This window comes from Ornithorhynchus anatinus, chromosome 7 (genome assembly GCF_004115215.2).
Source record: "Ornithorhynchus anatinus isolate Pmale09 chromosome 7, mOrnAna1.pri.v4, whole genome shotgun sequence".
NCBI classification, from domain to species: Eukaryota; Metazoa; Chordata; class Mammalia; order Monotremata; family Ornithorhynchidae; genus Ornithorhynchus; species Ornithorhynchus anatinus.
Window position 1 is genome coordinate 19,026,175 of NC_041734.1, and position 27,159 is coordinate 19,053,333.

The following is a 27,159-nucleotide window of genomic DNA, read 5'->3' on the forward strand; positions in this document are numbered from 1 at the left end:
CGGCCCCACCCCCCGGGACGAGAACGGGTGCGGGTTGTCACTCGCCGCCGTCCGCAGCGACCGGACCATCAGCCCAATCCTCGGCCACCTCCCCTCCCCAGATACACAGAGAATGGTACTGTGAGCGCTGTCCGTTAGTCTCTCCTTCCCAGCAAGGTAGAACTTTCTGGAAATTCTCCACAAGGAACCCAATACCAAGGCGAGGAATGGAAGCTGGAGACAACTGCAGAGGCCTAACTCTCCTGGGCTTCCCGCCGCCCGCTCCCAAGAACAGTCAGAGGGAGGCGTCTACTGGGGCTTCCCAGGTTGTTTGGGGGGTTCACTTCCAAGGAGAAAGCCTAAAGACCTCTGATCCGGTGTGGAAACACAACGAACGGAGATGTTCAACCCGCCTGTCAGGTCCGAGGCCAGTTGTGCTTGCTCGTTCACGGCATTTTGTAATATTTCCTTTGTTCTCTGCTAATTCTCGTGCAGGTCCTTCTCAGAGTGGCCCAGGTCCACAGTACCCCAACTACCCGCAGGGACAAGGCCAGCAATACGGGGGCTACCGGCCCGCCCAGCCCGGACCCCCGCAGCCTCCCCAGCAGAGGCCTTACGGATACGACCAGGTAAAAGTGTCCCCGGCAGAAGCGTTCGGGGCGATCGTGCTTTGATTTCTCCGAAACAGCTAGGCTGTCAGCTCCTCCGGAGCGGGAATTGTGCCTCCTAACTCGACCGTAATCTCCAAAGCGCTTAGTACAGTGCTTCACACAGATTAAGAGCGGAAGCAAAACCCTCGATTGACGGATGGATCGATTGATTTATCGAGTCGCTCTCAGGAGCGAATGCGCAGGCTCATTTTCCCTCCCTCCGGTTCGTGCTATTTAATCTTGCCATTTTAGGATTTGTCAAAATGATGCAATTTCAGCCCCGTTCTCCACCAGCCCCTTTATCGAAGTCTAGAAAAAGCAGAAAAACCATCCTCCGGGGTAGGTGCTAGAGAGGGCTGGAATGGTAAAAGGACAAGCCGCAAGAGGGGAAACAGAGGGTTTGAATAATCTTCCCGCTGCTTAATCAGCCCTTGAGTGATTGTGCAGACGATATTCAAAAACTAAAATGCTGATAGAAAATAGCCGAGTTTCCCTGCATTTAGTGGTACTTAGCGCTTAATTCAAAGCTTGGCACTTAGAAGGTGCTGGACAGATCCCATTCACATTAATTTAGTAGAAAGGCAGTCTGGCCTAGTGGAAAGAGCACGGGCCTAGGAATCAGAGGACCTGGGTTCCAATTCTGGTTCTGCCCCTTCCTGGTGCGTGACCTCGGGCGAGTCACTTAACATCTGTGCCTCAGTTATCTTGTCTGGAAAATGCGGATTAGTTCCCACTCCCTCCTGTGAGCCCCGTGTGGGACGGGAACTGTGTTGGACCTGATTAACCTTTATGTACCCCAGTGCTTAATTCACTGCTTGGCACATAGTAAGCACTTAACAAATGCCGTTAAAAAAAAAAAAGGCATTCCCACTATGGGATGGTTTTTCCTAATTATCCAGATACGTCCTCTACCCTCTAAACTCGTTGCGGTCTGGGAAAGTGTCTGTTATATTGTACTTTCCCAAGCACTCAGTTCAGTGCTCTGCACACAGTAAACGCTCAGTAAATGAGATTGAGTGAATGAATCAGTGATTGCCAGTAAGGGATAAGTTGGTCATCTTAGATATGTTCAACTGACTTTTATTTATTTTTATTTCTTTTCGGCATTTGTTCAACACTTACTCTGTGCCAGCCAATGTACTAAGCACCGGGGTGGATACAAGCAAATCAGGCTGGACACAGTCCATATCCCATATGAGGCTCACGGTCTTAACCCCCATTTTATGGAAAGGCCCAGAGAAGTGTAGTGGTTTGCCCAGGGAGACGCAGCAGAGAGCTGGCGGATCAGGGATTAGAACCCGGGTCCTCCTGACTCCCAGGCCCGGGCTCTATCCACTAGGCCATGCTGCTTGCCTGTTGAGTCCACCCTGAGGACCAGTTGGAGGAGGAATGACAGGCAAGCCATAGTCACTCTGCCCATTTCAGCCCTCCATTTGTCCCACCGTCAGGATGCGCCATTTTTGATGGCACCGGTTTTGATTCCTCCCCAGTTATATTGAATAATTAGAACTTTACCAGACTTGCAAAAGTGCCTTTTTATGGTATTTTATACTCCCCAGGCACTGTACTAAGCGCTGGGGCAGATACAGGCTAATCAAGTTTGTCCCAGTCCATGTCCCTCATGGTTCTCACAGGCTCAGTCCTCATTTTACAGATGAGGTAACTGAGGCACAGAGTAGTGAAGTGACTCGCCCCATGTCACGCAGTAGACAAGGGCAGAGCCGGGATTAGAAGGCAGGTCGTCTGTCTCCCAGGCCCGGGCTCTTGCCACTAGGCCACGCTGCTACTCATTTTCCCATGTTTTGGGAGACTTGGGATTGTGTGGTTTCTTCTGGACGAAAGGGTACTTGCAATTCTATTTTAATGAAATAGTATTGATTGTGTCCATTTAATTATTTGAACTTGGAACAAATCATTTCCAATCTAATGCCTTCCAACATAGAACCTTTTAGGGAAAACCAAGTGGTTTGAAGAAAAGGAAATATATTTACACGAACAAAAGTAGTAAAGAGAAACATGACTTGCGATTCCCAATACTCCACTGTAACACATAACAAGGGAAGATTGTGACCATACGTCTCTAGACCGTAAACGCCTTGCGGGCGAGGAACGCGTCCACCAACGCTATTGCGTTGTACTCTCCCAAGCATTTAGTACAGTGCTCCGTACACAGTGAGCGCTCAATAAGTACCGTTGTTTGATTGTTTCTACAGCATTTGGGCTAAGTCCTAAGACTGTCAGCTTGAAGAATTTTTGTGCAGCTTTATACCTTTTAGGTATTGGAGCAGAAGCATTGATCTGTGATGGTCACAAGCATCAGGAAACTAAAAATATGGAGTTCTAGAGCCAAGGTGGTGCTTCCACTAGGAATTTTAGGATTGTAAGTCCAACTCCTTTAGGCCTTAGCTCCGTGGGTCTGAGTTAGCGTCTGTACTAAATGCATACGATTCCCACTCCATTATTTTTCAAATGTATACAGTATAATTAGCGTGGCTATCTGTGGTTATAACTACATGAAATAAAATTACCTCCCTCCCCTGGCCGCCGCCGCCACCACCACCACCACCACCACCAAATTCTTGTTAGGGATTTTGTAATGATTAGCAGTGAACACCACTGTATATTATTGGGCTGTTAGTCCCGTTGCAGCCGTGACTATCGTTCAGCCTGACTCTCCTGTCCAACCCTCCCAAGGACAGGCTAGCATAGCTCCCAAAGGTGTAGTAGGGAAAGTAATTTCCTCTGCCTCCTTCTTTATTTTCTGCATCAGGCAGCGAGTCCCTTCCTGTGGACACAGCGGAGATCTGGGCTCCTGCCCCTCACGGCACCGCCCCACCGTGCCCCTTTTACCCCGTCTCTGGGCCTCAGTTTCCTCATCTGTAAAATGAGGCTTCGATGCCCATCCTCTCTACTACTTAGACTGCGGATCCCACGTGGGACAGAGCAGGTGTCCGACCCGATTAGCTTGTGCCTATCCCAGTGCTTTATAATAGTAATGGCACTTGTTAAGCACTTATTGTGTGCCAAGGACTGTTCTAAGCACTGGGGTAGATACAGGTTAATCAGGTTGGACACAGTCTTTGTCCCACGTGAGACTCATGCTCCTAATCCCCATTTTAGATGAGGCAGCTAGACCCAGAGAAGTAAAGCGACTTGTCCGAGGTCACACAGCAGACATGTGGCAGAGCCGGGATTAGAACCCACATCCTTCTGACTCATAGTAAGCGCTTAACATATAGCCATTAGAGACCAAAAAAAAAAAAAAAACCCAAAAAAATTTTTGCCATAATTTTCCAAAAAAGGAGAATGCTTTTTCTAGATTCTATTTAACCATTCGGATTATCCGTATTAGTCCAAAATGACAGAACCGAATGGTCCGTTTGCCTAGGTGTTTTGGCCTTTTGAGTTGCTTGCTCCAAATAAAAAGACCAAACTGAATTTTCAGTCTGATAGGCTGTGTGAAATATAGGCCTGCGTCCAACTGTACACCCGTAGACGTACTTGAAGAACTCGTTGAGCTTTGATTTTAATTAATTTAGCTCCATTTTTATGGCAAAATTAAAATGTGAAATCATTAAAGTAATTAAAAAGAATCTCTGCTTTTAACACGTAAGTGCCTTCTTTCACACTCCTTATATTGGGGACCCTAGGCAATGCAACAGGCCAAGTGCTGATATCAGTGATAGGCTGTGATGTCACCTTGAAATGGCCATTTTTTCTTTTGAATAATTCTGCTGCGACCAACTCTTCGTGAAACCATTTCCTCACGTAGCATGAGCGGTTCTGAGAGTACCTTAACAGTGTTTTCTTTCTGTTGTAAAATCTCCGGTCTTTCCCCTAACTTCGTAAGCCACAGATAAGAGCTCTGAAAAAAATATTTTCAAAAATGGAGCGTCAGGTTTTCGTGATCAGTTGTGACACACTGACAATTGAAGGGACTGCTGGAGTAAATTCTGGGAGCGATGTCCCCCCTATAACTTGATGGATCGTTTTTCGTGAAAGAAGTCAGTAGGGGCGATCTGCTGTTTTGAACCCTCGTGAGCCCGTCATTGGGCAGGGATTGTCTCTATCTGTTGCCGAATTGTATATTCCAAGCGCTTAGTACAGTGCTCTGCACATAGTAAGCGCTCAATAAATACTATTGGATGAATGAATGAACCCTTCCCACCTTCAAACGATGATCCGATTGTGTTTTGATGTTTTGGTATTTTTTAGGGTCAGTATGGAAATTACCAGCAGTGAAAAAGAACTTACATTCCAGTAGCCAGAATCTATCAGCAGCAGCCATATTGTCACCTCAGCACTGTGGACACCTCCCTGTGAAGAAAGCCTTCCATTCCATCTGGTCTTTGGGAAGTCAGACAACACCACCAAAAAAAAAAAAAACACAAGAAAAGGAAAAAAAAAAAAAGCTTGTGAATAAACGGCTGTTTTGCAGTAAGCAGCTTCGATGAGCTGGTTCTAAAAGGCCGCCTCTCCAGAATATTCCGGTTTCACTACTCTACTCTAGATGGCAACCTTGGACAGAAAATACCGTCGCAGAACAACCCATTTGCAATGATTTCAGGACTGTGTCTCAAATGGACGGTTGCAGGCTGAAAGGTGTGAACAGCTTTGTATGTTTATGAAGGTTATGGGAATTTCATATTTTTCCACAGATTCTTTTGTAAGGGGCAAGGGGAAATGCACACTTTTTACAGCAGCAATATTTTGTATATTGTGTTTAGTTCAGGCAGGGAATATGCAAGGCAACGCACTATTCACCGGGCAGGTGGAGTCTCCTTCCATCGACGCGGATCAGGGGGTGGTAAATGGGGGTCCGGGGTTGCCCCATAAGGAGAGAGGCGTGAAAGAAGCAGACCACAGGCCCACCTGTAGGTCCTCGGGCTGGAAATGCCGACTCCTCCATCCCTGTCTGATCGATCGATGCGGGGCGGGTGCCGTCTTGAACGTAAGAATACTTTTTTTTTTTTTAAAAGCTTTCCAGTTTTTTGGAGAAGAGCATTTTTGTACAAAGGGTTTATAATAAAGTTTAGAAAGGGCGATCCCAAGAACCGCCTCCGGGCGAGAGCTACGACAGCGTCCTCGCAACTTGCCCTCCGCGGAACTGGCCCTGTCCCTCCCAGTGGCGGTAACCCAAACCGGAGGTCTTCTTTTCGCCCCGTTGGAGTAAGCGGGGACTCGAGTAAACACCTTCCGGACGAGAGAAAGCTATCTTGGCCGTTATTGGCCGGAGAATCGGGGCCTAACTAAATAGCATAGACTTTGTGAACCTGTATCTCAACTTTCTTACCTGGGAGTGATTTCTTTAGGGGGGGATTTTTTTTTTTCTTCTTTCCTACCCAGTCTGTTTTCCCACCGGTTCCGTGACGGATGATAAGACATCGAGCGCTTAGGTCCAGTCCGGGCTTAGGCGGTGAACCCCGTTCACGCGGAGGGGGGTGGGGTTGCCGACGGCCGCTGACCTCCATCCCGGTTCACGGGGACAGCTACCACGTGAGGCGACCCGAGTCACAGGTTGGCAGCCAGACGCGGTCCGGGGGTAGGTCTATGGGCATGCGGATGTCCTCGACGGCAATCGGTACGGGAGGATGGAGGGAGAAACCCAAACCAGCCCGCCGATAAACCGGCCGGGCACAGTGGCTTCTGCCTCGGGAGCGGGATCGATTCTTCAGCGTCCAGTGAGGCCTTTGCCCTTCTAACAGGAAAGAAACAGATGTCGAGTGTACAGCATCCGGACCGGTTCAGGCTACACTTCGGAGGAGCTGTGTCAATTCGCCCATTGTTTTTTAAGGGGAGAACAGTTTTCTTTTGAGTAAAGTTGGTCAGTCGAAAATGCACATCAAGGAGTGAACAGATAAAGCAGGGAACATCACATTAGCGTGATTGAAATGCTAGTAGGTTCCGTGCCAGTTTCCCACCACTGTGTACTTCATTGCTATTTAAAACTGTATCAACTCTAACGGAAGAATAAATTATTTGTGATTTTAATTTTCTCATTTGTTTCTTTAAATTAGATCTCTCTCGCTCTCCTGTCCCATCTGGAGATTTGGCTGAGGGTTTTTTTTTTCTTCCTTTCTTTCTTTCTTTTTTTTTTCCCCCTTCAATAAAGTCAGTCCAGTCTAGGCAAACCGTATTTGTATTCTAGGACTTTATCAAAATTCTCTTGCCATGCCCAAGTTAATTAGAATTAACTGTTCAGTAATCAGCATGTTGTGTAGGCTGTTTGTTACAGAATTCCTCCTCTGAAAATGAAGTCCATGAGGCTATAATCAAGATGACTGAATTAGATAAATGAGTTGAGGAGACAAAAAAAATCTGAACCCAACCTGGTGCAGATATGTTATCTCATTTGAAATAAGCTCAACTGACATTAAGAAATAATTTGTCTTGCCAACCCATCTTCTGTTGTCTTATTCTCCTTTTAATGGAAACTAAAATTGCAATTTTAATAAGCAGAATTTCCTCCAGGACTTCCTTCCTGGAGACTAGTGCATTTGCAAGGTTTAATTGTTTTATAACGGTCCTATTTCGTAAAAGTTTTTAATTGGTGGTGACAAAAATTACCTTATTCCTCTGATACCTAGTTAGAAGAATAACTTAAGCGGTAGCTTCCCACCGAAGTTGGTATTCCCATCTAGATTAGAGATGCTGAAAATGAAAATTTCATTTTATCCTAATAGGTTTCACGATAAAGGACAAATATCATTCCATTCCTTAATAAATCCGTACACCAAGGCAGGAGGAAGAGCAAGACTGTCTGAGGGAGGATGCAAATTGGTGATTGATCAACACTTAAAAAATGAAGTGCCCCTGTCTTTGTAATTGAGAATTGAATTAGTTACTGCTCAGCAACAGCAGCTAAAATGATTATCCTTACCCTGATGGTTGGATTTTCTTCAAAACCTGGTGGAGACCATCTCAGTCTGGCCACCTAATGGAAATAAGTCGGGGGAAAGCGTAAGTGGAATTTTTCTGCCAAAGCATGTAGATAGATGGATGAGATGGTTGCATCCGGGGGTTCTGGAATATGGCTACTTTTCGAAAGAGGAATGACCCAAACTTGTTTTTTTTTCATAGAGAAGAAAACCAGGGAGAGACTTCCAATGGCCTAACGTATCCATTATTGAATCCTAGGAGTTTTTGTGTTTCTTTTCCAATGCTCTACTAATAAAGAACACTATTTTCTCCAAAGCAGCCCAAATGGATATTCCTTTTACCCGTTCTAAATGGATGTGCCTCAAACCTAAGAAATGAAGCGTCTCGACAGTGAACATAAATCTCTTTGATTTTGTCTCATAAATCTGAGCCTTGTAAACGTCCTAAGTGGCTGTAGTTTTTGAAAAAAATTTTTTTTTTTAGATGTCAGCTGCTTGACTTGGCTGTTGGTAGATTCGGTTATAAAAGCTAGAGTGCGTGTGTCACCTGTGTGCGTGTGTGCTTTTTTGTTATTGGGGACATTTTTATGTTGCCTTAAAATTAATTTTACCCAGCCTGAAATCAAATTCTCCTTCACATCAAAGAGCTTGTCTTTTTTGGCCCTGCTTTGGCAGCGGGTTGGCACCGAAGGGGGCGTTAAAGAAAAAGACAAGCTGCCGAGGCAAGTTGAGTGGTGGGTGAGATCGGTTTGTTTTCATGTTGTGCTAAATCAGAGTTCACCGAGTCCCTTCTTTTCTCTTCTCGGTGAATCTAGAGCCGGAGGAGACGTTTAGAGGTTTGCAAACATACTGTTTTATTCTCCCCTGTTCCCTGGTACTCGGCCCAAAGCCTTTAAAACCGCAGCCGGTTCCTCACCCAGAAGGCACAAAAAGGTGAAATCGATTCCTAGGGGTCTCCAGAAGAAACTAGTCGCCGTTTCCAGCCGTGGGTTGCAAGTGCCCCACCTCTACCCCTAGTCCACAGTGCCAAGGGACACCAGGAGATCATGTGGTGGTCTGCCAGTGACCCCTGCCTCTGATCAGTCCCTCCTGTGCTCCCCTCAACCAACCCATCGATCCTTGGTCTTTATTGAGCGCTGACCGTGTGCAGAGCACTGTACTGAGCACTTGGGAGAGCGGTAGAACGGAGTGGGTCGGCACGTTCCCGCCCACGACGCGCTTACGGTCCAGAGGGAGCTTACAGGCTAGAGGCTATTTAGTCTCAATGAGACTAGTCAGCTGCTTCCGTCAGATGACCTCGCTAACTCTGGGGCTCTGTGGGGTCCAGGCTCTTTAACTGGAGTGAAATTGTCTAAAGGTAGGTCACATGGCAAATAATAATAGTGATGGTATTTGTTAAGCGCTTACTATGTGCCAAGCACTCTTCTAAGCGCTGGGGAGATACAGGATAGTCAGGTTGTCCCACGTGGGGCTCAGCCTCACCCCCGATTTTATAGATGAGATAACTGAAGCACAGAGAAGTGAAGCGATTTGCCCCAAGTCACACAGCTGACAAGTGGAGGAGCTGGGATTAGAATCCATGACCTTTGACTCCCAAGCACGGGCTCTTTCCACTGAGCCATGCTGCTTCTCTATCAAGCACGTAGTACAGTGCTCTGCACACAGTAAACACTCAATATATGCGACTGAATTGAAATAATGAATCCAGGAGTGGCTGATAAGGGGTCCAGGTGGTTTTTGCAAAGAGAGCAATGAATGAATGAACCCTAAAATCTGGAGAAGCTCTCTCAAACTCATCTGAACCTTCCCCAGGACCTGTTTATAACAAAATCTGTAATACACACCAAACGATTTCCTATTTTTTTTCAGCTGTAGGGGTGCTTCATATTTACTGATTTTGGAACAAAACCTTCCTTTAACATTTGGCAAATTTTCCGGTCACTCACTGAGTTTATTGTTCAAAATGATAAGAAGCAAAACCATTCATTCATTCAGTTGTATTTATTGAATGCTTACTGTGTGCACAGCACTGTACTAAGCACTTGGGAGACTACAATACAACAATAAACCGACATTCCCTGCCTGCAACAAGCTTACAGTTTAGAATGAGAAGCAGCATTGCTTTTGTGGATAGAGCCCAGGCCTGGGAGTCAGAGGTCGTGAGTTCTAATCCCAGCTCCACCACTTGTCAGCTGTGTGACTTTGGGCAAATCACTTCACTTCTCTGTGCCCCAGTTACCTCATCTGTAAAATGGGGAATAAGTGTGAGCCCCGTGTGGGACAACCTTTTATCTTCCCCAATGCTTAGAACAGTGCTTGGCACATAACACTTAACAAACACCATTATTATTATTGTTAGTATTATTATTATTATTATTAATCCCGGTTCTGCTGCTTGTCTGCTGTGTCACCTTGGGCAAGTAGCTTCACTTCTCTGTGCCTCAGTTCCCTCCTTTGGAAAATGGGGATTAAGACTGTGAGCTCCAAGTGGGACAAAAGACTGTGTCTAACCTGGTCAGCTCGTATCTGCCCCAGTGCTTAGTTCAGTGCCTGGCACTTGGGTGGCACTTAACAAATACTATTAAAAGCGCCCCCAAACAAGACAAAAACTCCTGACCCCGTGAGGTAGACCAGCATCTCCAGAGGTACAGCCGTCCAGATTACTCCCCTTGTTTCCACCTGGACCTCTAAAGCTTAGGGCTTTTTAAAATCTGCCACCCTGGGAATTGTACCGGAGAATGATTTATTGAACCTGGCAGTGTTTCTTTATTTATAAAAATACACCCATCATCCACAGGCTTTTTGGCACGTGTTCAAATATAAACATCACAATTAAACAAAATTGGCCCCAGAAACGGATCCTGGTGGAGGGGAAAAGCCAGAGTGAAATGGTACGTTTTACACCATGCCCTGAATATTTGCAGACTGGGTTGCGACTGGCAGGAATTCTTTAGACAAGGACCCCTTTGTCGTTAACGCTCCGACTGTCTTCTGATGTCCTTGATTTTACAGGCCATTTTCTTCGCTGTGGTGAATCCTAGTTAAAAGTTCCTTCGAAATCGTAGTTTTCCCGTCACGTTTCCCTTCTCTGAAACTTACTGGTTGTAATAACTCCTGCTTTTTGGGGTTTTCATCCCCACTGTTGCATGCTGGTTTCAGGATGATATCTTTTGCATCCTTCTACAGTTCATTTGAGCTATTTCTCCTTTGGGTATGCTAAGAAAGCTTGAAACCAGTGGTTGACTTCCACCCTGAAGTTGTCACTGACACCCTCCTCGTTGTGTCTTACGAGATGAGAATTGGTTTCTCTTTGTCATTTTCAGTTGTGAAGCCCGAGCTTTGGAAATTGAGAGACAGTGTAGCAAGAGAAGTGGTGTGGCCTAGTGGATAGAACCCGGGCCTGGGAATCTGAAGGACCTACGTTCTAATCCCAGCTCCTCCACATGTCTGCTATGAGACCTTGGGCAAGTCACTTCACTTCTGTGGGCCTCAGTTCCCTCGTATATAAAATGGGGATTAAGACCATGATCCCCATGTGGGACAGGAACCGTGTCCAACCCGATTAGCTTGTATCTACCCCAGCGCTTAGAACAGTGCCTGACACACAGTAAGCGTTTAACAAATGCAATAAAAAAAAAAATTAGCTGATATCGTTGGTCATCCCTGCAACACTTCAAAGTCAAGGATGTGCTTGACTAACCAATGTTTAGCACTTAGTTATAATAATAATAATAATCATCATGGTATTTGTTAAGCACTTGGCTGTGTGACAGGAGCTGTACTAAGCTCTAGGTTGGTTACAAGCAGAGACATGAAGTGATTTGCCCAAGGTCACAAAGCAGACAAGTGGCAGGGCAGAGATTAGAACCCACAACCTTTCTGCCTCCCTGGCCCGGACTCTATCCACTAGGCTATGCTCCTCTCTATTACAGTGCCTTGTACACAGTAAGCACTGAACAAATATAGTAAAAAACGAAGCGAGATGCTTGATTTTCAGTGACTGGGAAGTGGCAATTAGGTCTCTTTTAAAGTTATGCTAAAAACAGTTTGGGTTTTATGCTGGTGAATTTCCTGGCCAGGTCATTCAAACTGAAAGGTTTGACTTGGAGTCGAACAGGAGATTGAGAGTCTGGTCCATTAGTCTTGATGAGGAATGCTGAATTGGGCCATTCAGGAAGGCAAGGGAAATTGGGTTTACCCAATCCAGGTTGGCGCTGGTTGGATTTTCTCCACTGGGAAGCTCCTGATCAGTTGATCAATCTGTGGTATTTATCGAGCGCTTACTCTGTACAAAATACTATACTAAGCACTTGGGAGTTTTCAAGAGAGTTGGTAGACATGTTCCCTGCCCACAAAGAGCTTACAGTCTAGGGGCCAGACAGACATTAATATAATTGTCATCATCGATGGTATTTATCGAACGCTTACTGTGAGCAGAACACTGTACTAAGCACTTGAGAGTTCAACAGAGTATTTGTAGACATGTTCCCTGCCCACAATGAGCTTACAGTCCTGGGGTGAGTGGGGGAGACACATTAATACCATCTTCATCAGTGTTATTTATTGAGTGCTTAATGTGAGCAGAGCACTGTACTAAGCGCTTGGGAGAGTACAATACAGCAGAGTTGGTAGGCACACTTCTTGTCCACAATGAGCTTAGTCAGTAAGTCAGTTGTATTTATTGAGCCCTTACTGTGTGCAGAGCACTGTACTAAGGGCTTGGGAGAGTACAATATAACAGACACGTTCCCTGCTCACAGTGAGCTGGGAAGTGTCATATCATTATATTGGACTCTCCCAAGGGTTTAGTAGAGTGCTCTGAACACCATAAGTTCAACTTACCCTATTTATTTTGTTAATGAGATGTACATCCCCTTGCTTCTATTTATTACTGTTGTTTTTGTCTGTCTGTCTTCCCCGATTAGACTGTGAGCCCGTCAATGGGCAGGGATTGTCTCTATCTGTTGCCGAATTGTACATTCCAGGCGTTTAGTACAGTGCTCTGCACATAGTAAACGCTCAGTAAATACTATTGAATGAATGAACTGACTGACTTGTTACCAACTCGGTTGTATTGTATTCTCCCAAGTGCTTAGGACAGTGGTCTGCACTCAATCAGCTCTCGGTAAATATTATTGATTGATTGATTGCTCCCTCAGTACTGTGCTCTGCAAACAGTAAGAGCTCGGTAAATACCACTGAACGCTTAGTACAGGGCTCGGCACATAGTAAGTGCTCAATAAATACTATTGAATGAATGAATGAATGAATTAGTGCTTAATAAACACAACTGAATGAATGAATGATTGAAGCTGCCCCAAAGACCCGGCAGGGAATGTGCCTACCTACTCTGTTATATTGTAGTCTCCCAAGTGTTTAGCACAGATGCTCTGCACACAGTGAGTGCTCAATAAATACCTCAGTCGATTGATTGATTGATAGGCTCTGGAGGTCCCGGAGCAAAATACTGGCTTGGTTTTTCAACTCCCGTCTCCTCTCCCCCTACGAATTAAACCACCCCGGGGAAACCCACGCGCTGCTTCTTAGTACCTTAAGAGCAGAGAAGTGTATCACGACTTTCTTTCCTCAACATGGGCATCTTTCTCTCCATAGAAATCCTATTTCCTGTTCATTAACTTTCTGTTTCCCTCTCTTCCCCAAGATCTGGTTTCACAGCAAGGCTTCATACTTCAAGCTCTACATGTTAGTGCTCATCCCTCATTCCCACATAAACACAACCATTTTGAAAACATGAACTGATATTAATTATCCCCCTGGCACCAAAAGTCAGGATTTCCTGATGCGGCACTACTAATGTAAAATGCATTAGTGCCATTGCTGGCTCCAAGGGTTATACACTCTAAATAAACACAGCGATGTTTTTCTTTATTCACGACTTAGGCTATTTCACCCTCGCTAGCCTCCCCTCCCCCCGCCGCTCCCCTCCTCCCCCCAAAGCATCCTGAGTTTTTAATAAGTTATAAATGTGTTTTCCTTGGGAGAAATTGAATTTCAAGCTGCAGATCAATGATATTTAACCCATTTTAGTTCCCCCAGATGAAATCTGCGTACGTATCTATTCTGATGGGTCTATGGCAGTCCTGTGTTTTTGAATCCCGTGCCTTTGGGAGGAGTCTGGGTTGGAAAGTCCTATTTTTGTGTGCCCTGGGTATACGTTCTCGAAGCTGGCTCGAAACAGTACTTGTTTCCGTTTTATAGGAAGCCCTGAATTCAAGTCTTGTGAGGCTCTCCGAGGGCTATTGGACTCTATGTACTCCCGTAAGCGCTTAATACAGTGCTCCGCACACAGTAAGCAGCCAGTCAGTACCACTGATGGATTGTTTGTTCTCTTGCCTACTGAGCTTCATGGTGCAAGGATGAGTGAAACTCTTTGGCTTGAAGGTTCTAGTGCTTCTTGGGACGGTGTGAGGTAGGACTTGGCATCTATTTATTTATTTTTAAACAGTGTTTGTTCAGTGCTTACAAGGTGCCAGGCACCGTTCTAAGCAGTGGGGTAGATATAAGTTAATCCCGTTGGACACAGTCCCTTTCCCACATGGGGCTCACAGTCTTAATCCCCATTTTACAGATGAGGAAACTGAGGCAGAGAAGTTAAGTGACTTGCCCAAAGTCACACAGCTCACAAGTGGTGGATCCAGGATTAGAACCTATGACCTCTGACTCCCAAGCCCAGGGTTTTTCCACTAAACCACACTGCTTCTCAAGATACAAGATAGGTTGGACACCGTCCCTGTTCCTCATGGGGCTCACAGTTTCAAAACCCATTTTACAGATGAGATAATTGAGGCACAGAAAAGTAAAGTGACTATAATAATAAGAATAATGTTGGTATTTGTTAAGCGCTTACTATGTGCAGAGCACTGTTCTAAGCGCTGGGGTAAACACAGGGGAATCAGGTTGTCCCACGTGGGGCTCACAGTCTTAATCCCCATTTTACAGATGAGGGAACTGAGGCACAGAGAAGTTAAGTGACTTGCCCACAGTCACACAGCTGACAAGTGGCAGAGCTGGGATTCGAACTCATGAGCCCTGACTCCGAAGCCCGTGCTCTTTCCACTGCGCCACGCTGCTTCTCAAAGTCACACAGCAGACGAGTGGCTGAGCCGGGATTAGAACCCAGGTCCTTCTGCCTCCCAGGCACGTGCTCTATCCACTAATAATAATGATAATTTTGGTATTTGTTAAGCACTTACTTTGTGCAGAACACTTTTCTAAGTGCTGGGGTAGATACAGGGTAATCAGCTTGTCCCACATGGGGCTCACAGTTAATCCCCATTTTACAGATGAGGTCACTGAGGCACAGAGAAGTTAAGTGACTTGCCCACAGTCAGCTGACAAGTGGCAGAGGCGGCATTCAAACCCATGACGTGTGACTCAAGCCCAGGCTCTTTCCACTGAGCCACGCTGCTTCCCAAGAAGCAATCACTGATTGATCCGTGCCAATAATTCCCATTCCTACCTCTTCTTAGGCTCCCAGGAGTCATAAGTTCTGGCTCAGATGTGGTATGGCTTATGTTCTCATACTCCTTGCAGTTCAGAAGAAAATATATGCCACGGGAGAGGAATATTCATTCAATAGTATTTACGGAGTGCTTACTGTGTGCAAAGCGCTGTACTAAGCCCTTGGGAGTATAAAAATTTCAGAGTACAATACTGTTCTAAAACTTGCCTTTTGCTTAATGGTACTGTGACTTTCTGGATCTCTCAAGCATTTTCCCAGAGGATGCTCTCAAACCCACCTTATTGCCTTCTAAAAACACCTGGGGAAGTAGATGTTTTTACAACGCTTTTAAATGACCCCCCCCCCCCCCCCGACCCGGCTGCTCCACCTTGAGCCTTTATGTTCATTTCACCTGGCATTTCTCAGCCTAATCAGGCTCAGAGAAGAGTCCAACCCTGGCTCTACCACATGCTGAATGAAACAAATAGCGGCATTGGTTTTGCTTTCTCCAAATTTACAGTGCCGTAATTTATTTCTATTAATGTCTGTCTCCCCCTCTACACTGTCTACACACTGTGTCTATTATTCTATTGTACTCTTACAAGTGCTTAGTACAGTGCTTTGCACACAGTAAGTGCTCCATAAATACAACTGAGTGAATGAATTAATGAAAGTGTTCCGCCCACGGTAGATGTTCAATAAGTATGACTGACTGAAAGTCAGGGCAGCTATTGGGAATCAATCCAACAAGACTCCCCTCATCCTCCTGTCCCCATAAATATTGTGCATAGATCTACAGCAGGGGAAAAGGAGAGTCAACTCTTGCCTTCAGTTTTCCGAATACTCTGGCATGCGGGTCTGAAAGGTTGCAAGTAACTGCTCCCCCAGAGACTACTCCTGGGGATCCTCTTAGCTTTTCCCACCCAAACCAGGTCAGGGTCCTTACCTAATTTTAAAATCCCCAGGATCCCGTGTTTCCGCAAAAATCGATGCTATCGTTCCCGCTTGATAATCCCCGCGTCTCCTCCTGCCGGTCTCAGGCCTAATCCTGCAGGAGTTTGGTTCCTTAGACTCCATTGTCATAATTTATTAACTCGATAAAATCTGCTGACTCCTCTTGGAAAATATTGTGATTTTATTTCCCATTTCCTGCAGGTCTCTCTCCTGCATATTTACATGAGAATGGAGGCTTTGTTTGGTAAAGAGAGTTTATCTGAGCCTGCTGTTTACTCGGTTCCCGTCTCAATCCTGTCTGAGATGGATTTGGCTCAGTTTAGAGTTTTAAATCTGGGCCGGTGTTGAATAATTCTCCTCCATTTTATGGGAGAGGAGAGCAACTCAGGGTCAGCTTGACACTCATCGAATTTAAAGGTAGAATTAAATTCCTTTGGGTTCCTAAGCCCAGTCTTTCCTTAGGCCCCGATCTAAAATCCGATGAGAAGTAGCCTCTTCGGGCAGAATGGTCAGAGGAAGTCATAATAATAATAATAATGATGATAATCGTGGTACTTGTCAAGCACTTACTGTGTTCCAGGCACTGTACTAAGTGCAGGGATGGATACAAGGTAATGGGGTTGGACACAGTCCCTCGGCCCCCTGGGGCTCACAGTCTTAATCCCCATTTTCCAGATGAGGTAACTGAGGTACAGAGCAGTTAAGCGACTTACCCAAGGTCACACAGTAGGCAAGTGGCGGAGCCGGGATTAGAACCATCATCCTTCTGACTCTCAGGCCTGCGCGCTATCTCAGTAATACAGCATCTGCTGCTGGAAAGGTCCTCGAGAGGTCATTTGGGCCAGTCTTTTGCCACAAGAGTATATATTGAGGCTTTTCCAGGGACAGAGCACTATCAGAAGCCCTCTGGAAAATGCACTCAAACTGAAACCGAAAGACACGAGCTCTTCTTTTGAACGTGCAATTTATGAGGGAAGTTATGTGGAGACAATTGGCCAAGTATAATTAATCAGTGGTAGTTATTAAGCACTTATGTTGTCCAGAGCACTGTACTAAGCGCTTGTCTTGTTTATACTGTCTAGCCGTCTTCGACCCATAGCGATGCCATGGACAGCATGGCTCAGTGGAAAGAGCCTGGGCTTGGGAGTCAGAGGTCATGGGTTCTAATCCTGACTCCGCCGCTTGTCGGCGGTGTGACTTTGGGCAAGTCACTTAACTTCCCTGGGCCTCGGTGACCTCATCTGTAACATGGGGATTAAGACTGTGAGCCCCACTTGGGACAACCTGGTCATCTTGAACCCCCCAGCACTTAGAACAGTGCTTTGCACATAGTAAGCGCTTAACAAGTACCACCATTATTATTATTATTATGGACACGTTTCTCCCAGAATGCCACTCCTCCATCTGTAATCCTTCTAGCAGTGTATCTGTAGAGTTAAGCACTTGGGAGAGTACTGCAAAACAATATAACAGATACACTCTTTGCAATTATACATAAGTAGAGGTAAAAGTAAGCTTAATGATGATGGTATTTGGTAAGCACTTACAATGTGCCAAACACTGTTCTAAGCGCTGGGGTAGATACAAGCTTATCAGATTGGATGCAGTCCCTGTCTCATTTTGGGCTCACAGTCTCAAACCCCATTTTACAGATAAGGTCACTGAGGCCCAGAGAAGTGAAGTGACTTGGCCCAGGTCACAGAGCAGACAAGTGGCAGAGGCGGGATTAGAATCCAGGTCCTCCTGGCTCCCAGGTCCGTGCTCAATCCGCTACACACACTGCTTCTCACTAGGCCATGCTGCTTAGTTACAAATGATAAAAATAAATAAATAGTTAACAACCAAGCATATGTAAGCATGAGAGCTGAGGTAGGTAGTGGATTGGGAGTACACAACCAGGAAGCAGTAGGGGTTCATCAGAGGAAATGACTTTTTAAGAGGGCTTTAGAAGTGGAGTGGATGGTTTAGGGTAACGTCTGTCTCCCCCTCTAGACTCTCAGCTCATTTTGGGCAGGGAACGGGCCTGCTGATTCCGTTGGATTGTTTTCTCCCAAGTGCAAGTGTACTGAACGTATTAAGCGCTCAATAAAAACAGGTGGTTGATCGATTGATTGTGGTTTGACGGGTTTGAGGAGGGAGGGAGTTCCACACTGGAGTCAGAGGCAGGAGAGTCAAGTACGGTTCGAAGTTTCATTCATTTAGTCGTATTTATTGAGTGCTTCTTGTGTGCAGAGCTTGGGAGATTGGCTTGAGAGCATTAAAGAGGGTCATCAGGGTCGGGGTGGGGGGGGTGGTGGGTAGTGGGGGAGGGGAACATGGTTTATTTATTTTACTGTCGGTCTCCCCCTATAGTTTGAAGCTCCTTGTGGGCTGGGATTGTCTCTACCAACTCAGTTGTATTTTTGCTCTCCCAAGTGCTTAGCCCAGCACTCCTCGCAGAGTAAGCGCTCGATAAATACAATCGATTGATGGATCGTTTATTTCTTTCATCTCTCCACAGACTCTCCATTCCCTCATCTTTGTTCCTAACAGACACGGAGAAGACCGGCCGGAATATCCTCTTCATAAATTCTCATCATAAACTTAATTAAAGACAATTAATCACCCCTTAGCCTTCTCCTCTCCGAACTAAACAGACCCGATTCATTTAACCTTCCCTTACAGAACCATTCCTTTACTTCTTTTATTGTTCTCCGGATCCTCTCCGGTTTCTTGGGGATCCAAATTGGACCCAGAACTCTAATAAGGAGCTGGCCAATTGAGAGCGTAATGGAAGTAACCCATCTCCCGCTTGTACTATTCCTGTCCCTATGTCTTAGTGAGTCATAGCCAGTGAAACATGATAAGTTGGGTTCTTGAAGAAATCGTGTTATGGGTTAGAGGGTAGAGTGATACTTTTCAATAACAATAATAATAATGGTATTTGTTAAGCGCTTCCTGTGTGCCAAGCACTGTTCTAAGTGTTAGGGGAAGATACAAGGTAATCAGGTTGTCCCACATGCGGTTCACAGTCTTAATCCCCATTTTCCAGATGAGGTAACTGAGACATGGAGAAATTGAGTGACTTGCCCAAAGTCACACAGCTAAGTGGTGGAGGCAGAATTAGAACCCATGGCCTCTGACTCTCAAGCCCAGGCTCTTTCCACTAAGCCATGCTGCTTCTCTATTGCAATACAAACTCCTACAAACTCCTCTATTACTGTTATGCCCACCATAGCAATATGTAATGATAATACGGTATTAGTCAATCAGTGGCACTTATCGAGCACTTACTGTGTGCAGAGCTTGGGAGAGTACTATGTAACGGAGCCAGTAGATACCTTCCCTGCCCACAGCGAATTTATAGTCTAGAGGGACAGTATTACAGTAATGATAATAGACTAATGAGAAGCAGTAGTACATTATTGAACGGAAGAGTAAAATATAACAGTAAACAGAAACATCCCTGCCCGTAACGCACTTACAGTCTAGCATACAGTGCCTGGCATCTAGTAAGCTCTTAGCATATACCATTAAAAATGTTGGTAACTGAGCAGGACCGAACGTAATTAGGGAGAGCAAAGCAACTCATATTCACCTATGAAATTTAATACCATCATGCTTTTTTCTAACCCTGCTGTTTCCATTACCTTTAGGAATCTCAAAATAATGTGCCTTTTGGCTATTTGTTTGAGAACAGATGCAAAAATAATCAGCCTCACAGAATGAACTTGATCTGTCTTGGGTAATGCAGACTTTTAAAGGATGTCTCTGATTCAGAAATCTTTAAAAAAGTTTCCCTCCAAATCCTACCAGAAGCAAGATGGAAATACTGCCGAGAGGTTTTTGAAACCCTCTTAAACCGATTCCCCAGAAAACTGAGGAAAATGGAAGGGCATTGATGCTATCCAAAATCCTGTGGCAGAATTTTGTATTTGCCCTTTCTGCCCTGTCCCAAATCATCTGGCTTTGCTGAACGAATGGGTTGGGGCACCATAGCAGTTTTTTTGCTTAGTGGGGTGAGGATTCTTCTCCCATGTTGTCCATAACCCTAGAGATAGCTCATGTCAAGGGGTGGGTGTTGACGCTGTGATTGGTGGACCGACGTTCCTGAAATCGAGATATCTCAGTCAAAAGAAACTGATTTTTAAAAGAATATGGGGAGATCTGCAACAAGGTTTAGTGGAAATAGCACCGGCCTGGGACTCAGAGGATCTGGGTTCTGATCCCAGATCTGCCAAGTTGACTGCTGGTGAGGGATTTTTCTGTGCCTCAGTTTCCTCGTTGGTAAAATGGGGATTCAATGCCTGTTCTCCATCCTACTTAGACTGTTAATCCCGTAAGGGGCAGGAATGGTGTTGGACCTGATTAACTTGTTACTACCTCAGCCCTTAGAACACATTTATTCATTCAATTGCATTTATCAAGCACTTACTGTGTGCAGAACACTGTACAAAATGCTTGGGAAAATGCAGTACAACAATAAGCAGTGACATTCCCTGCACACAGTGAGCTCACAGTCTAGTCCTCAACAAATACCATACATAATAACACTACTTTTGCTTTGGTCTCTATGAACCACTTTAATAATAATAATGATAATAACAGTAATAATTATGGTACTAGTTGAGTGCTTCCTACGTGCCAATCACCGTTCTAAGCACCGGGGTAGATACAAGTTAGGTTGGACACAGTTCCTGACCCACATGGGACTCACAGTCTAATTCTCCATTTTACAGATGACCCTGTAAAATGACCCTGTTTACTGTTATATTGTACTCTCCCAAGCACTTAGCACCATGCTTTGCACACAGTAACCGCCCAATAAATATAATTGAATGAATGAACGAGTGAACGAGTAATCCCAGCTCTACCACTCGTCTGCAGTACGAAATGGGGCAGATGACTTAACTTTTCTCTGATTCAGTTTCCTCATCAGTAAAATGGTAATTACATTCCCATTCTCCTTCCCTCTGAGACTGTAAGCCATTTTACAGATGAGGGAACTGAGGGCCAGAGAAGTTAAATGACTCTCCCAAGATCACACAGCAGATGTGTGACAGAGCGGGATTAGAACCCAGGTTCTTCTGACTTCCAGGGCCGTGCACTATTCCAGGGCATCACTGGTGATTTTTGCGGGCAAGATGGACTCTATGAGCATACAGATGTGGTTGCCGCCTTCATGGCATGTCCCCAGGGTGGATTCAGGGTGGAAGGGAATGTGGGCAAGGTTCTCTGGGTCTCTTGTCTACCCCCTGCCGTTTGTCTGCTCCAGGCCACCTCTTTAAAGGCGTTTGTTAGAACCGAGTTGTCCTCTCAATTCCGTAGAGGTATTGACAGTGCTGGCAGTCCTGACTGGTGATGCTGTTCATTTGGGCTCCACAGTTCCGAGATAGAAACGATTTGCTGTGGAGGTAAGAAGGGAAGCGTGAACTGGTTCTTCTCCTACCTCACGGACCGTTCCTCGGTTTCATTCACTGGCTCATTCTCTGCCTCTCATCCTCTGACTGTGGAACCCCTGTCTCACCAACCTACTTCCCACTGCACATCTCACAGAACCTTCCTCAGTTTCATTCACTGGCTTCTTCTCTCCTCTCATCCTCCAGCAGTGCCCTCCCCACCCGCCTCTCCAGGAAACGTGAAGGCTCGGATGACCTGTGTTCTAATCCTGGCTCTGCCAATTGCTGTGTGACTTTGGGCAAGCCACTTAACTTCTCTGCGCCTCAGTTTTCTCAACTGTAAAATGAGGATCCAATTCCTGTTCTCCCTGCTACTTAAAACTGTGAGCCCCGTGTGGGATAGGGACTATGTCAGACCTAATTGACTTGCACCTACCCCAGTGCTTAGAAGAGTGCTTGGCGCGCAGTGAGGTGCTTAAGAAGTACCATAAGGCAAACAATACTCCAAGTTCCCTTATTGATGCCGAAGCCTCAGATTAATTAATTAAGTCAGTAGTATTTATTGAGCGTCTACTGTGTGCAGAGCACTGTACTAAGCACTTGGGAAAGTGCAATATAGCAATAAACAGACACACTCCCTGCCCACGACAAGCTTACAGTCTAGAGGGGGAGGAAAGCATAAAGCCATCCGCCTGGGCCTCTTGAAAACAACAATCCCATCTTCCCGACTCCCTTTCAAATGATGCCTTCCGGAGCCAATTCTCCCTGCTCCCGTGAGGTCTTGAAAGGCTTTTAATCATCGAGTATTGATAGCTGCTGTTCGGCATTTGGATGAATACCAATTAGAGAGGTGGGGAGACCCCAGGAACGGGGAAGAGAAAGCAGTGAGGGGGACTGGCTTTGCTGTTTCGGCGAGGGTTTGCCAAAAAAATCAGCCAGAATCACTTAGGGCAGTGATGCACTTTAGGTCAGACTTGAGGTGGGGTGGGGGGTCTAATGAGATAACAAACTGGATCTGTAGGGTAGAGTTTAGGGACCACCACAAAAGCATTCACTCGCTCGTGTCGGGATTTCCTTTTATAGCCGGCAGGAGTGAAATCTTAATTTGTCCTGTGTTTCGTTGAATCCGGCAGCTTCCTTTTAAATATTATAGTTCTGTTTCCATGTTCTCTTCTGCTGTCTCCCTAGGAGAGGCTGTGTGGAGTACTAGTTGAGCTGAGCCCCGGGGGAAGATTTAGCGAATAGGAAAGAGAAAGTCCAACAGGGGACCCACCATCGGTCAATCAATCACTGGTATTTATTGAGCACTTACTGTGTGCAGAGCACTGTAATAAGTGCTTGGGAGAGTATAGGAAGTATGGCCAGGTATTATTTAATCATAATACTCAATGATTAAAAGCCTTTCAAGACCTCACGGGAGAAAAAACACAGGCCTGGGAGGAAGAGGACCTGAATTCTAAATTTGACTTTGTCACTTTCCTGTTGGGTGATCTCGGGCAAATTATTTAACAGTAATAATGATAATAATTGTCGTATTTGTTAAGTGCTTACTATGCACCAAGCATCGTACTAAGTGCTGGGCTAGATGCAAGGTAATCAGAGCCCCACATGGGACTCAAAGCCTAAGGATTTTTTTTATGGTATTTGTTAAGTTCTTACTATGTGCCAGACACTATTTTAAATGCTGGGGTATATAGAAGGTAATCACGTTGGACACAGTTCTTGTCCCACATGGAGCTCACAGTCTTAATCCCTATTTTACAGATAAGGTTACTGATGCTCAGAGAAGTAAAGTGACTTGCCCACAGTGACATAGTAGACAAGGGGCAGAGCCAGGGTTAGAAACCAGGTCCTTCTGGTTCCCAAGCCCGTAGGAGGGAGAACTGGCACTGAATTTCCATTTTGCAGATGAGTTCACTGAGGCACAGAGAAGTTAAGTGACTTGACCGAGGTCACACAACAGGCATGTGGCAGAGCTGGGATTAAAATCCAAGTCCTCTGACTCCTAATAATAATAATAACAATAATTATGGCATTTGTTAAGCACCTACTATGTGCCAGACACTTTACTAAGTGCTGGAGTGGATACAAGCAAATCAGGTTGGACACAGTCCCTCCTCCAAGTGGGGCTCACAGTCTCAATCCCCAAGTGGGACAGGGACTGCGTCCCACCCGATTTGATTGTATCCACCCCAGCGCTTAGTACAGCGCCTGGCATATAGTCTTAACAAATAACACCATTATCCTCCCACGATGTACCGGACCAGGACTGTAACTCATGTTCCAGATGCTTGAAGACAATGGTTCTGTAGAATGTCATTTGTTTTTTATTTTACCCCCTTCCTGGCAATGCCCAAATCAGAAGCAGGAATGGCGAGACTTGACTGACTAGAGTGGGGGAGAGGAAATCCTCGAGAATAAGTCTGCCTTGCCTAAAGAGGGCTCAGGATACCACATGGACTTGCTTAGAAAATGTGATGAGGTAAATTCCACAGAGGTTCAGAACACGGAGTGCCGATAGATAGGAGGGTGGGAATTGCAGGAGAAAAAGGTTCGCTTTGGGGAGGAAAAAATTAAATTGAGACAACGAAGAAATGTATTAACTAAAATTGTGTTTGATTTGCTGCAGAGATGTCTACCTCTTTTGGTACTCAAGAGAAGGCCACCCTGGGGATTGGAAAAACCTTCAAGACTTTCTGAGCTGATAGCTTCCCGGAGTGAGGGAAAGGGTTCAGAAGAGGAAAGTACCACAGAAGCCCCTTAATTAACAGCGAGATCCTCAATTCAAATTTGAGGGGATGGAGCAGCAATTGAAGGGAGTGATCCGATTTTGGCTTTGAGAAGACCCACTGAAGAAATTAATGCAATACAAAAAGCAGAATCAGCTCTGGTGTCCACATCCTCCGATGAGGGGAGAGACTCTTGAACTCCAAGATGAAAATGGAAATTTGAAAAACTGAGCCTTGCGGAAACTTTCCTGGGAATTCAGCTTTTGGTGTATTGCTTACTCGAATGATTTATGGGTTTGAGATCATAGAGAGGCACGGCAAAACAGACACTGTTAAGTGAAAATAGAACCAACTTTGTTTAGTCCAATTGAACCTAATCAAGGAGGAAGGTGATGAAGAGACTTTCTCTCTCTCTTTCTGTGCAGTCTTTAGAGGCTTTCTACAGAACAAAGCACATCTAGGCCTTCTGAAAAGTTTCAAACAGTGTTTGACAATCCAATAAATGAGGTGATTAATCTGACTTTGCCAAATCATTCAATCATTTTGTACCTTGTCAAACACAGTGGAATGGTCCCTGGATGACTGCTTCTTCTTTCCGGAGATCATTAAAGAAAATATGGCCTTGGGGACGGTGCCATTTTGCCATCTGCCTTGGTGCCTGGGTTCTGATTGGAGGGGCTTGGAGTCAAGACTGACAGGGCTGGAGAATGAGCACAAGGTTCTAGGAAAGTTTGTGAGCTACTCTGAAGGAAGAGAAATGACTGAGTGGGGAGAACCTTAAAGGGCCATTTTCACGCTACAAAGAGTTGCCCTCCCTGTGAAGGCTACCAGATCCAAACCGATTAAAGCCGGACACAAGAAGGAAGGAAGCGCCGTGGTGATTGTTGGAGAGGAGCCGGAAGAGGGATGGAAAACTTCATTGGTCTGGGCTGCCAAATTGGAACAGGTTGTGAGATCAGGGGAGACATATGTCAGGTTGGGGGAGAAAAGCCATTCATCGTCATGGCAATTCAGGTGCGGAAAGATCAGTCTAAGGACTAAATTGAAAATGTACAACATCGATATCTCGTCAAGGGGGCTGGAGATGGTGGAGTGAAGGCGGCTCAGCTGAACAAAAAAGGGAGATTAAATCCTCGAGACAAGGGGTTGTTTGTGAAGAATTCTTGGAGGTTGCCAGAGTGGAGTGTGACTTTTGGGGAGAGGGGTTCAGTCTCTAAGTCAAAGACTTGATTGACAGCAGGGGGAGAGCAGATGAAATAAAGCCAGCAGGAGACCCCGCTAGTGTATAAGTTAGAGGATAAGCAGCCTGGGCAAAGACCGAACTCTGGAGAGGGACTGGAGATTCATTCAATCATATTTATTGAGTGCTTACTGTGTGCAAAGCACTGTACTAAACGCTTGGGAGAGTACGATAGAACAGCAAGCAGACACATTCCTCCCACAGTGAGCTCAGAGCATAGGGGTCAGTGATGAAAAAAGCTTTCAGTGAGTCGGAAGCAGGAAAGAGACAGAGACAGATAAGTCGATAGGCCCCTGATCTTAGTTTGGCAAATCTTCATGAAGCGTGAAGCCTTTCTGAAGGGTGGAACTGGAAGCGGGATGGTTGATTTCCTCAGAAGCAGCGTGGCCCAATGGATAGAGCTCGGTCCTGGGAGTCAGAAGGACCTGGGGTCTAATCCTGGCTTTGCCATTTGACCGCTATATGAATTTGGGAAAGTCACTTCACTTCTCTGTGCCTCGGTTACAGGGATTGAGATGGTGATCCTCATGTGGGACATGGACTGTGTCCAATCTGATTAGCTTCCCGCTACCCCAATGCTTAGTGCAGTGCCTGGTACATAGTTAGCACTTAACAAGCACCTTAAAAATCATTTGTGTTCACTTAAATTGAGGGGATGGTTTACACTGCATTGTATATTTTGATTATCTTTCATTTAAGGTGCTGATTTTGGGGGTGGGTCTATCATCTCTTAGACTGTAAACTCCTCTAGACAGTAAACTCGTTGTGGGCAGGGGATATAATACAGCATTATATTGTAGTCTCCCAAGCATTTAGTACACTGCTCTGCTCACGGTAAACGATAAATACTAATGATTGATGGATCCCCGAGATGTGTTGTTCAGGGAGACAGAAGAATTATTATAATTATGTGTGGTATTTGATAAGTGCTTAATTTGTGCTACTTATTGTGCTTAGTGCTGGGAAAGATACAAGATAACTGTGTCTGACACAGTCTCTATCCCACCCGAGGCTCATAGTCCAAAGGGGAGGGAAAATAGGCATTGAATCCTCATTTTTGCAGATGAAGAAATCGAGAGAAATCAGGTGATTTCCCCAAGGCCACCCAGCAGGCAAGTGGCAGAGCTGGTATTAGAACCTTGGTCTCCTGTCTCTCAGGCCCGCGGTCTTTCCACTAGGCTGTGCCGCTTCTCCTGTTGTTATTATTATTACGATGGGGTGCACTGTTATTGCGACAGGGTGTTCTTGAATTCTCCCTTTCCCCTGTCCCATTTTCTCCTCTATCTTTTTAAAACCACTCCGGGGACTGTCAAAACCAGCCAATCTCTGGAAAGAATCCAGATCCGCACATTTCTCTTGGTGGTGACAACCAAGACGGTAGTAATGGATCAGAAATAGCCCCGCTGACTCATTTTTTTCTCCCTCACAGTTTAAGATTCCAACTTGCCCGCCCAATCATTGATTAGGACGAGTTTAATTTCTTTCCGTCTTTCGGTGGAGGATCCTGGAATTGCTTTTTATTTGGGGATCAATTTGAAGGGAGCGCAATAGAAATCTCAGTCCATAATGTTGGGTTTCTCAGCACACAGCACTAGTTTAGCTTCTAATTTAGTCTCGGGTGACTTCATGGTATTGCTTAATTATAACAGTTGCTAACTCCATCCTCTAAAATATATCACCGGCAGCTAAACATCTGCAGGCTTTTGAGTCAGGGAGGGTGCCAAGCAAAACCTTCACGTTTTGCATTATTTTGCCTTTATTAGTTTTTAATACATTTATGTAATAAGCAGGCTAAGTAACTCAATGGTGAACCACGTGGCAATGGTAATCAAATATAGGATATGAAGTTGTGAGAATACCCATTTTGGGGCAGGGAATTTGGGCCTCAG

General features: G+C 45.4%; 1 protein-coding gene across 3 annotated transcripts in view; it reads left to right on the forward strand.

The window, feature by feature from the left end:
* Positions 1-6,620, forward strand: part of SS18 (SS18 subunit of BAF chromatin remodeling complex) — a 59,385-nt gene extending 52,765 nt beyond the window's left edge. For all 3 annotated transcript variants that reach the window (XM_029068768.2, XM_029068770.2, XM_029068769.2), the window contains 2 exons: positions 475-608; positions 4,845-6,620. In XM_029068768.2, the coding sequence (XP_028924601.1) occupies positions 475-608; positions 4,845-4,871 (161 nt within the window). In that variant the 3' untranslated portion in view covers positions 4,872-6,620. The remainder of the gene's footprint in view (positions 1-474; positions 609-4,844) is intronic.
* Positions 6,621-27,159: the final 20,539 nt, after the last annotated feature.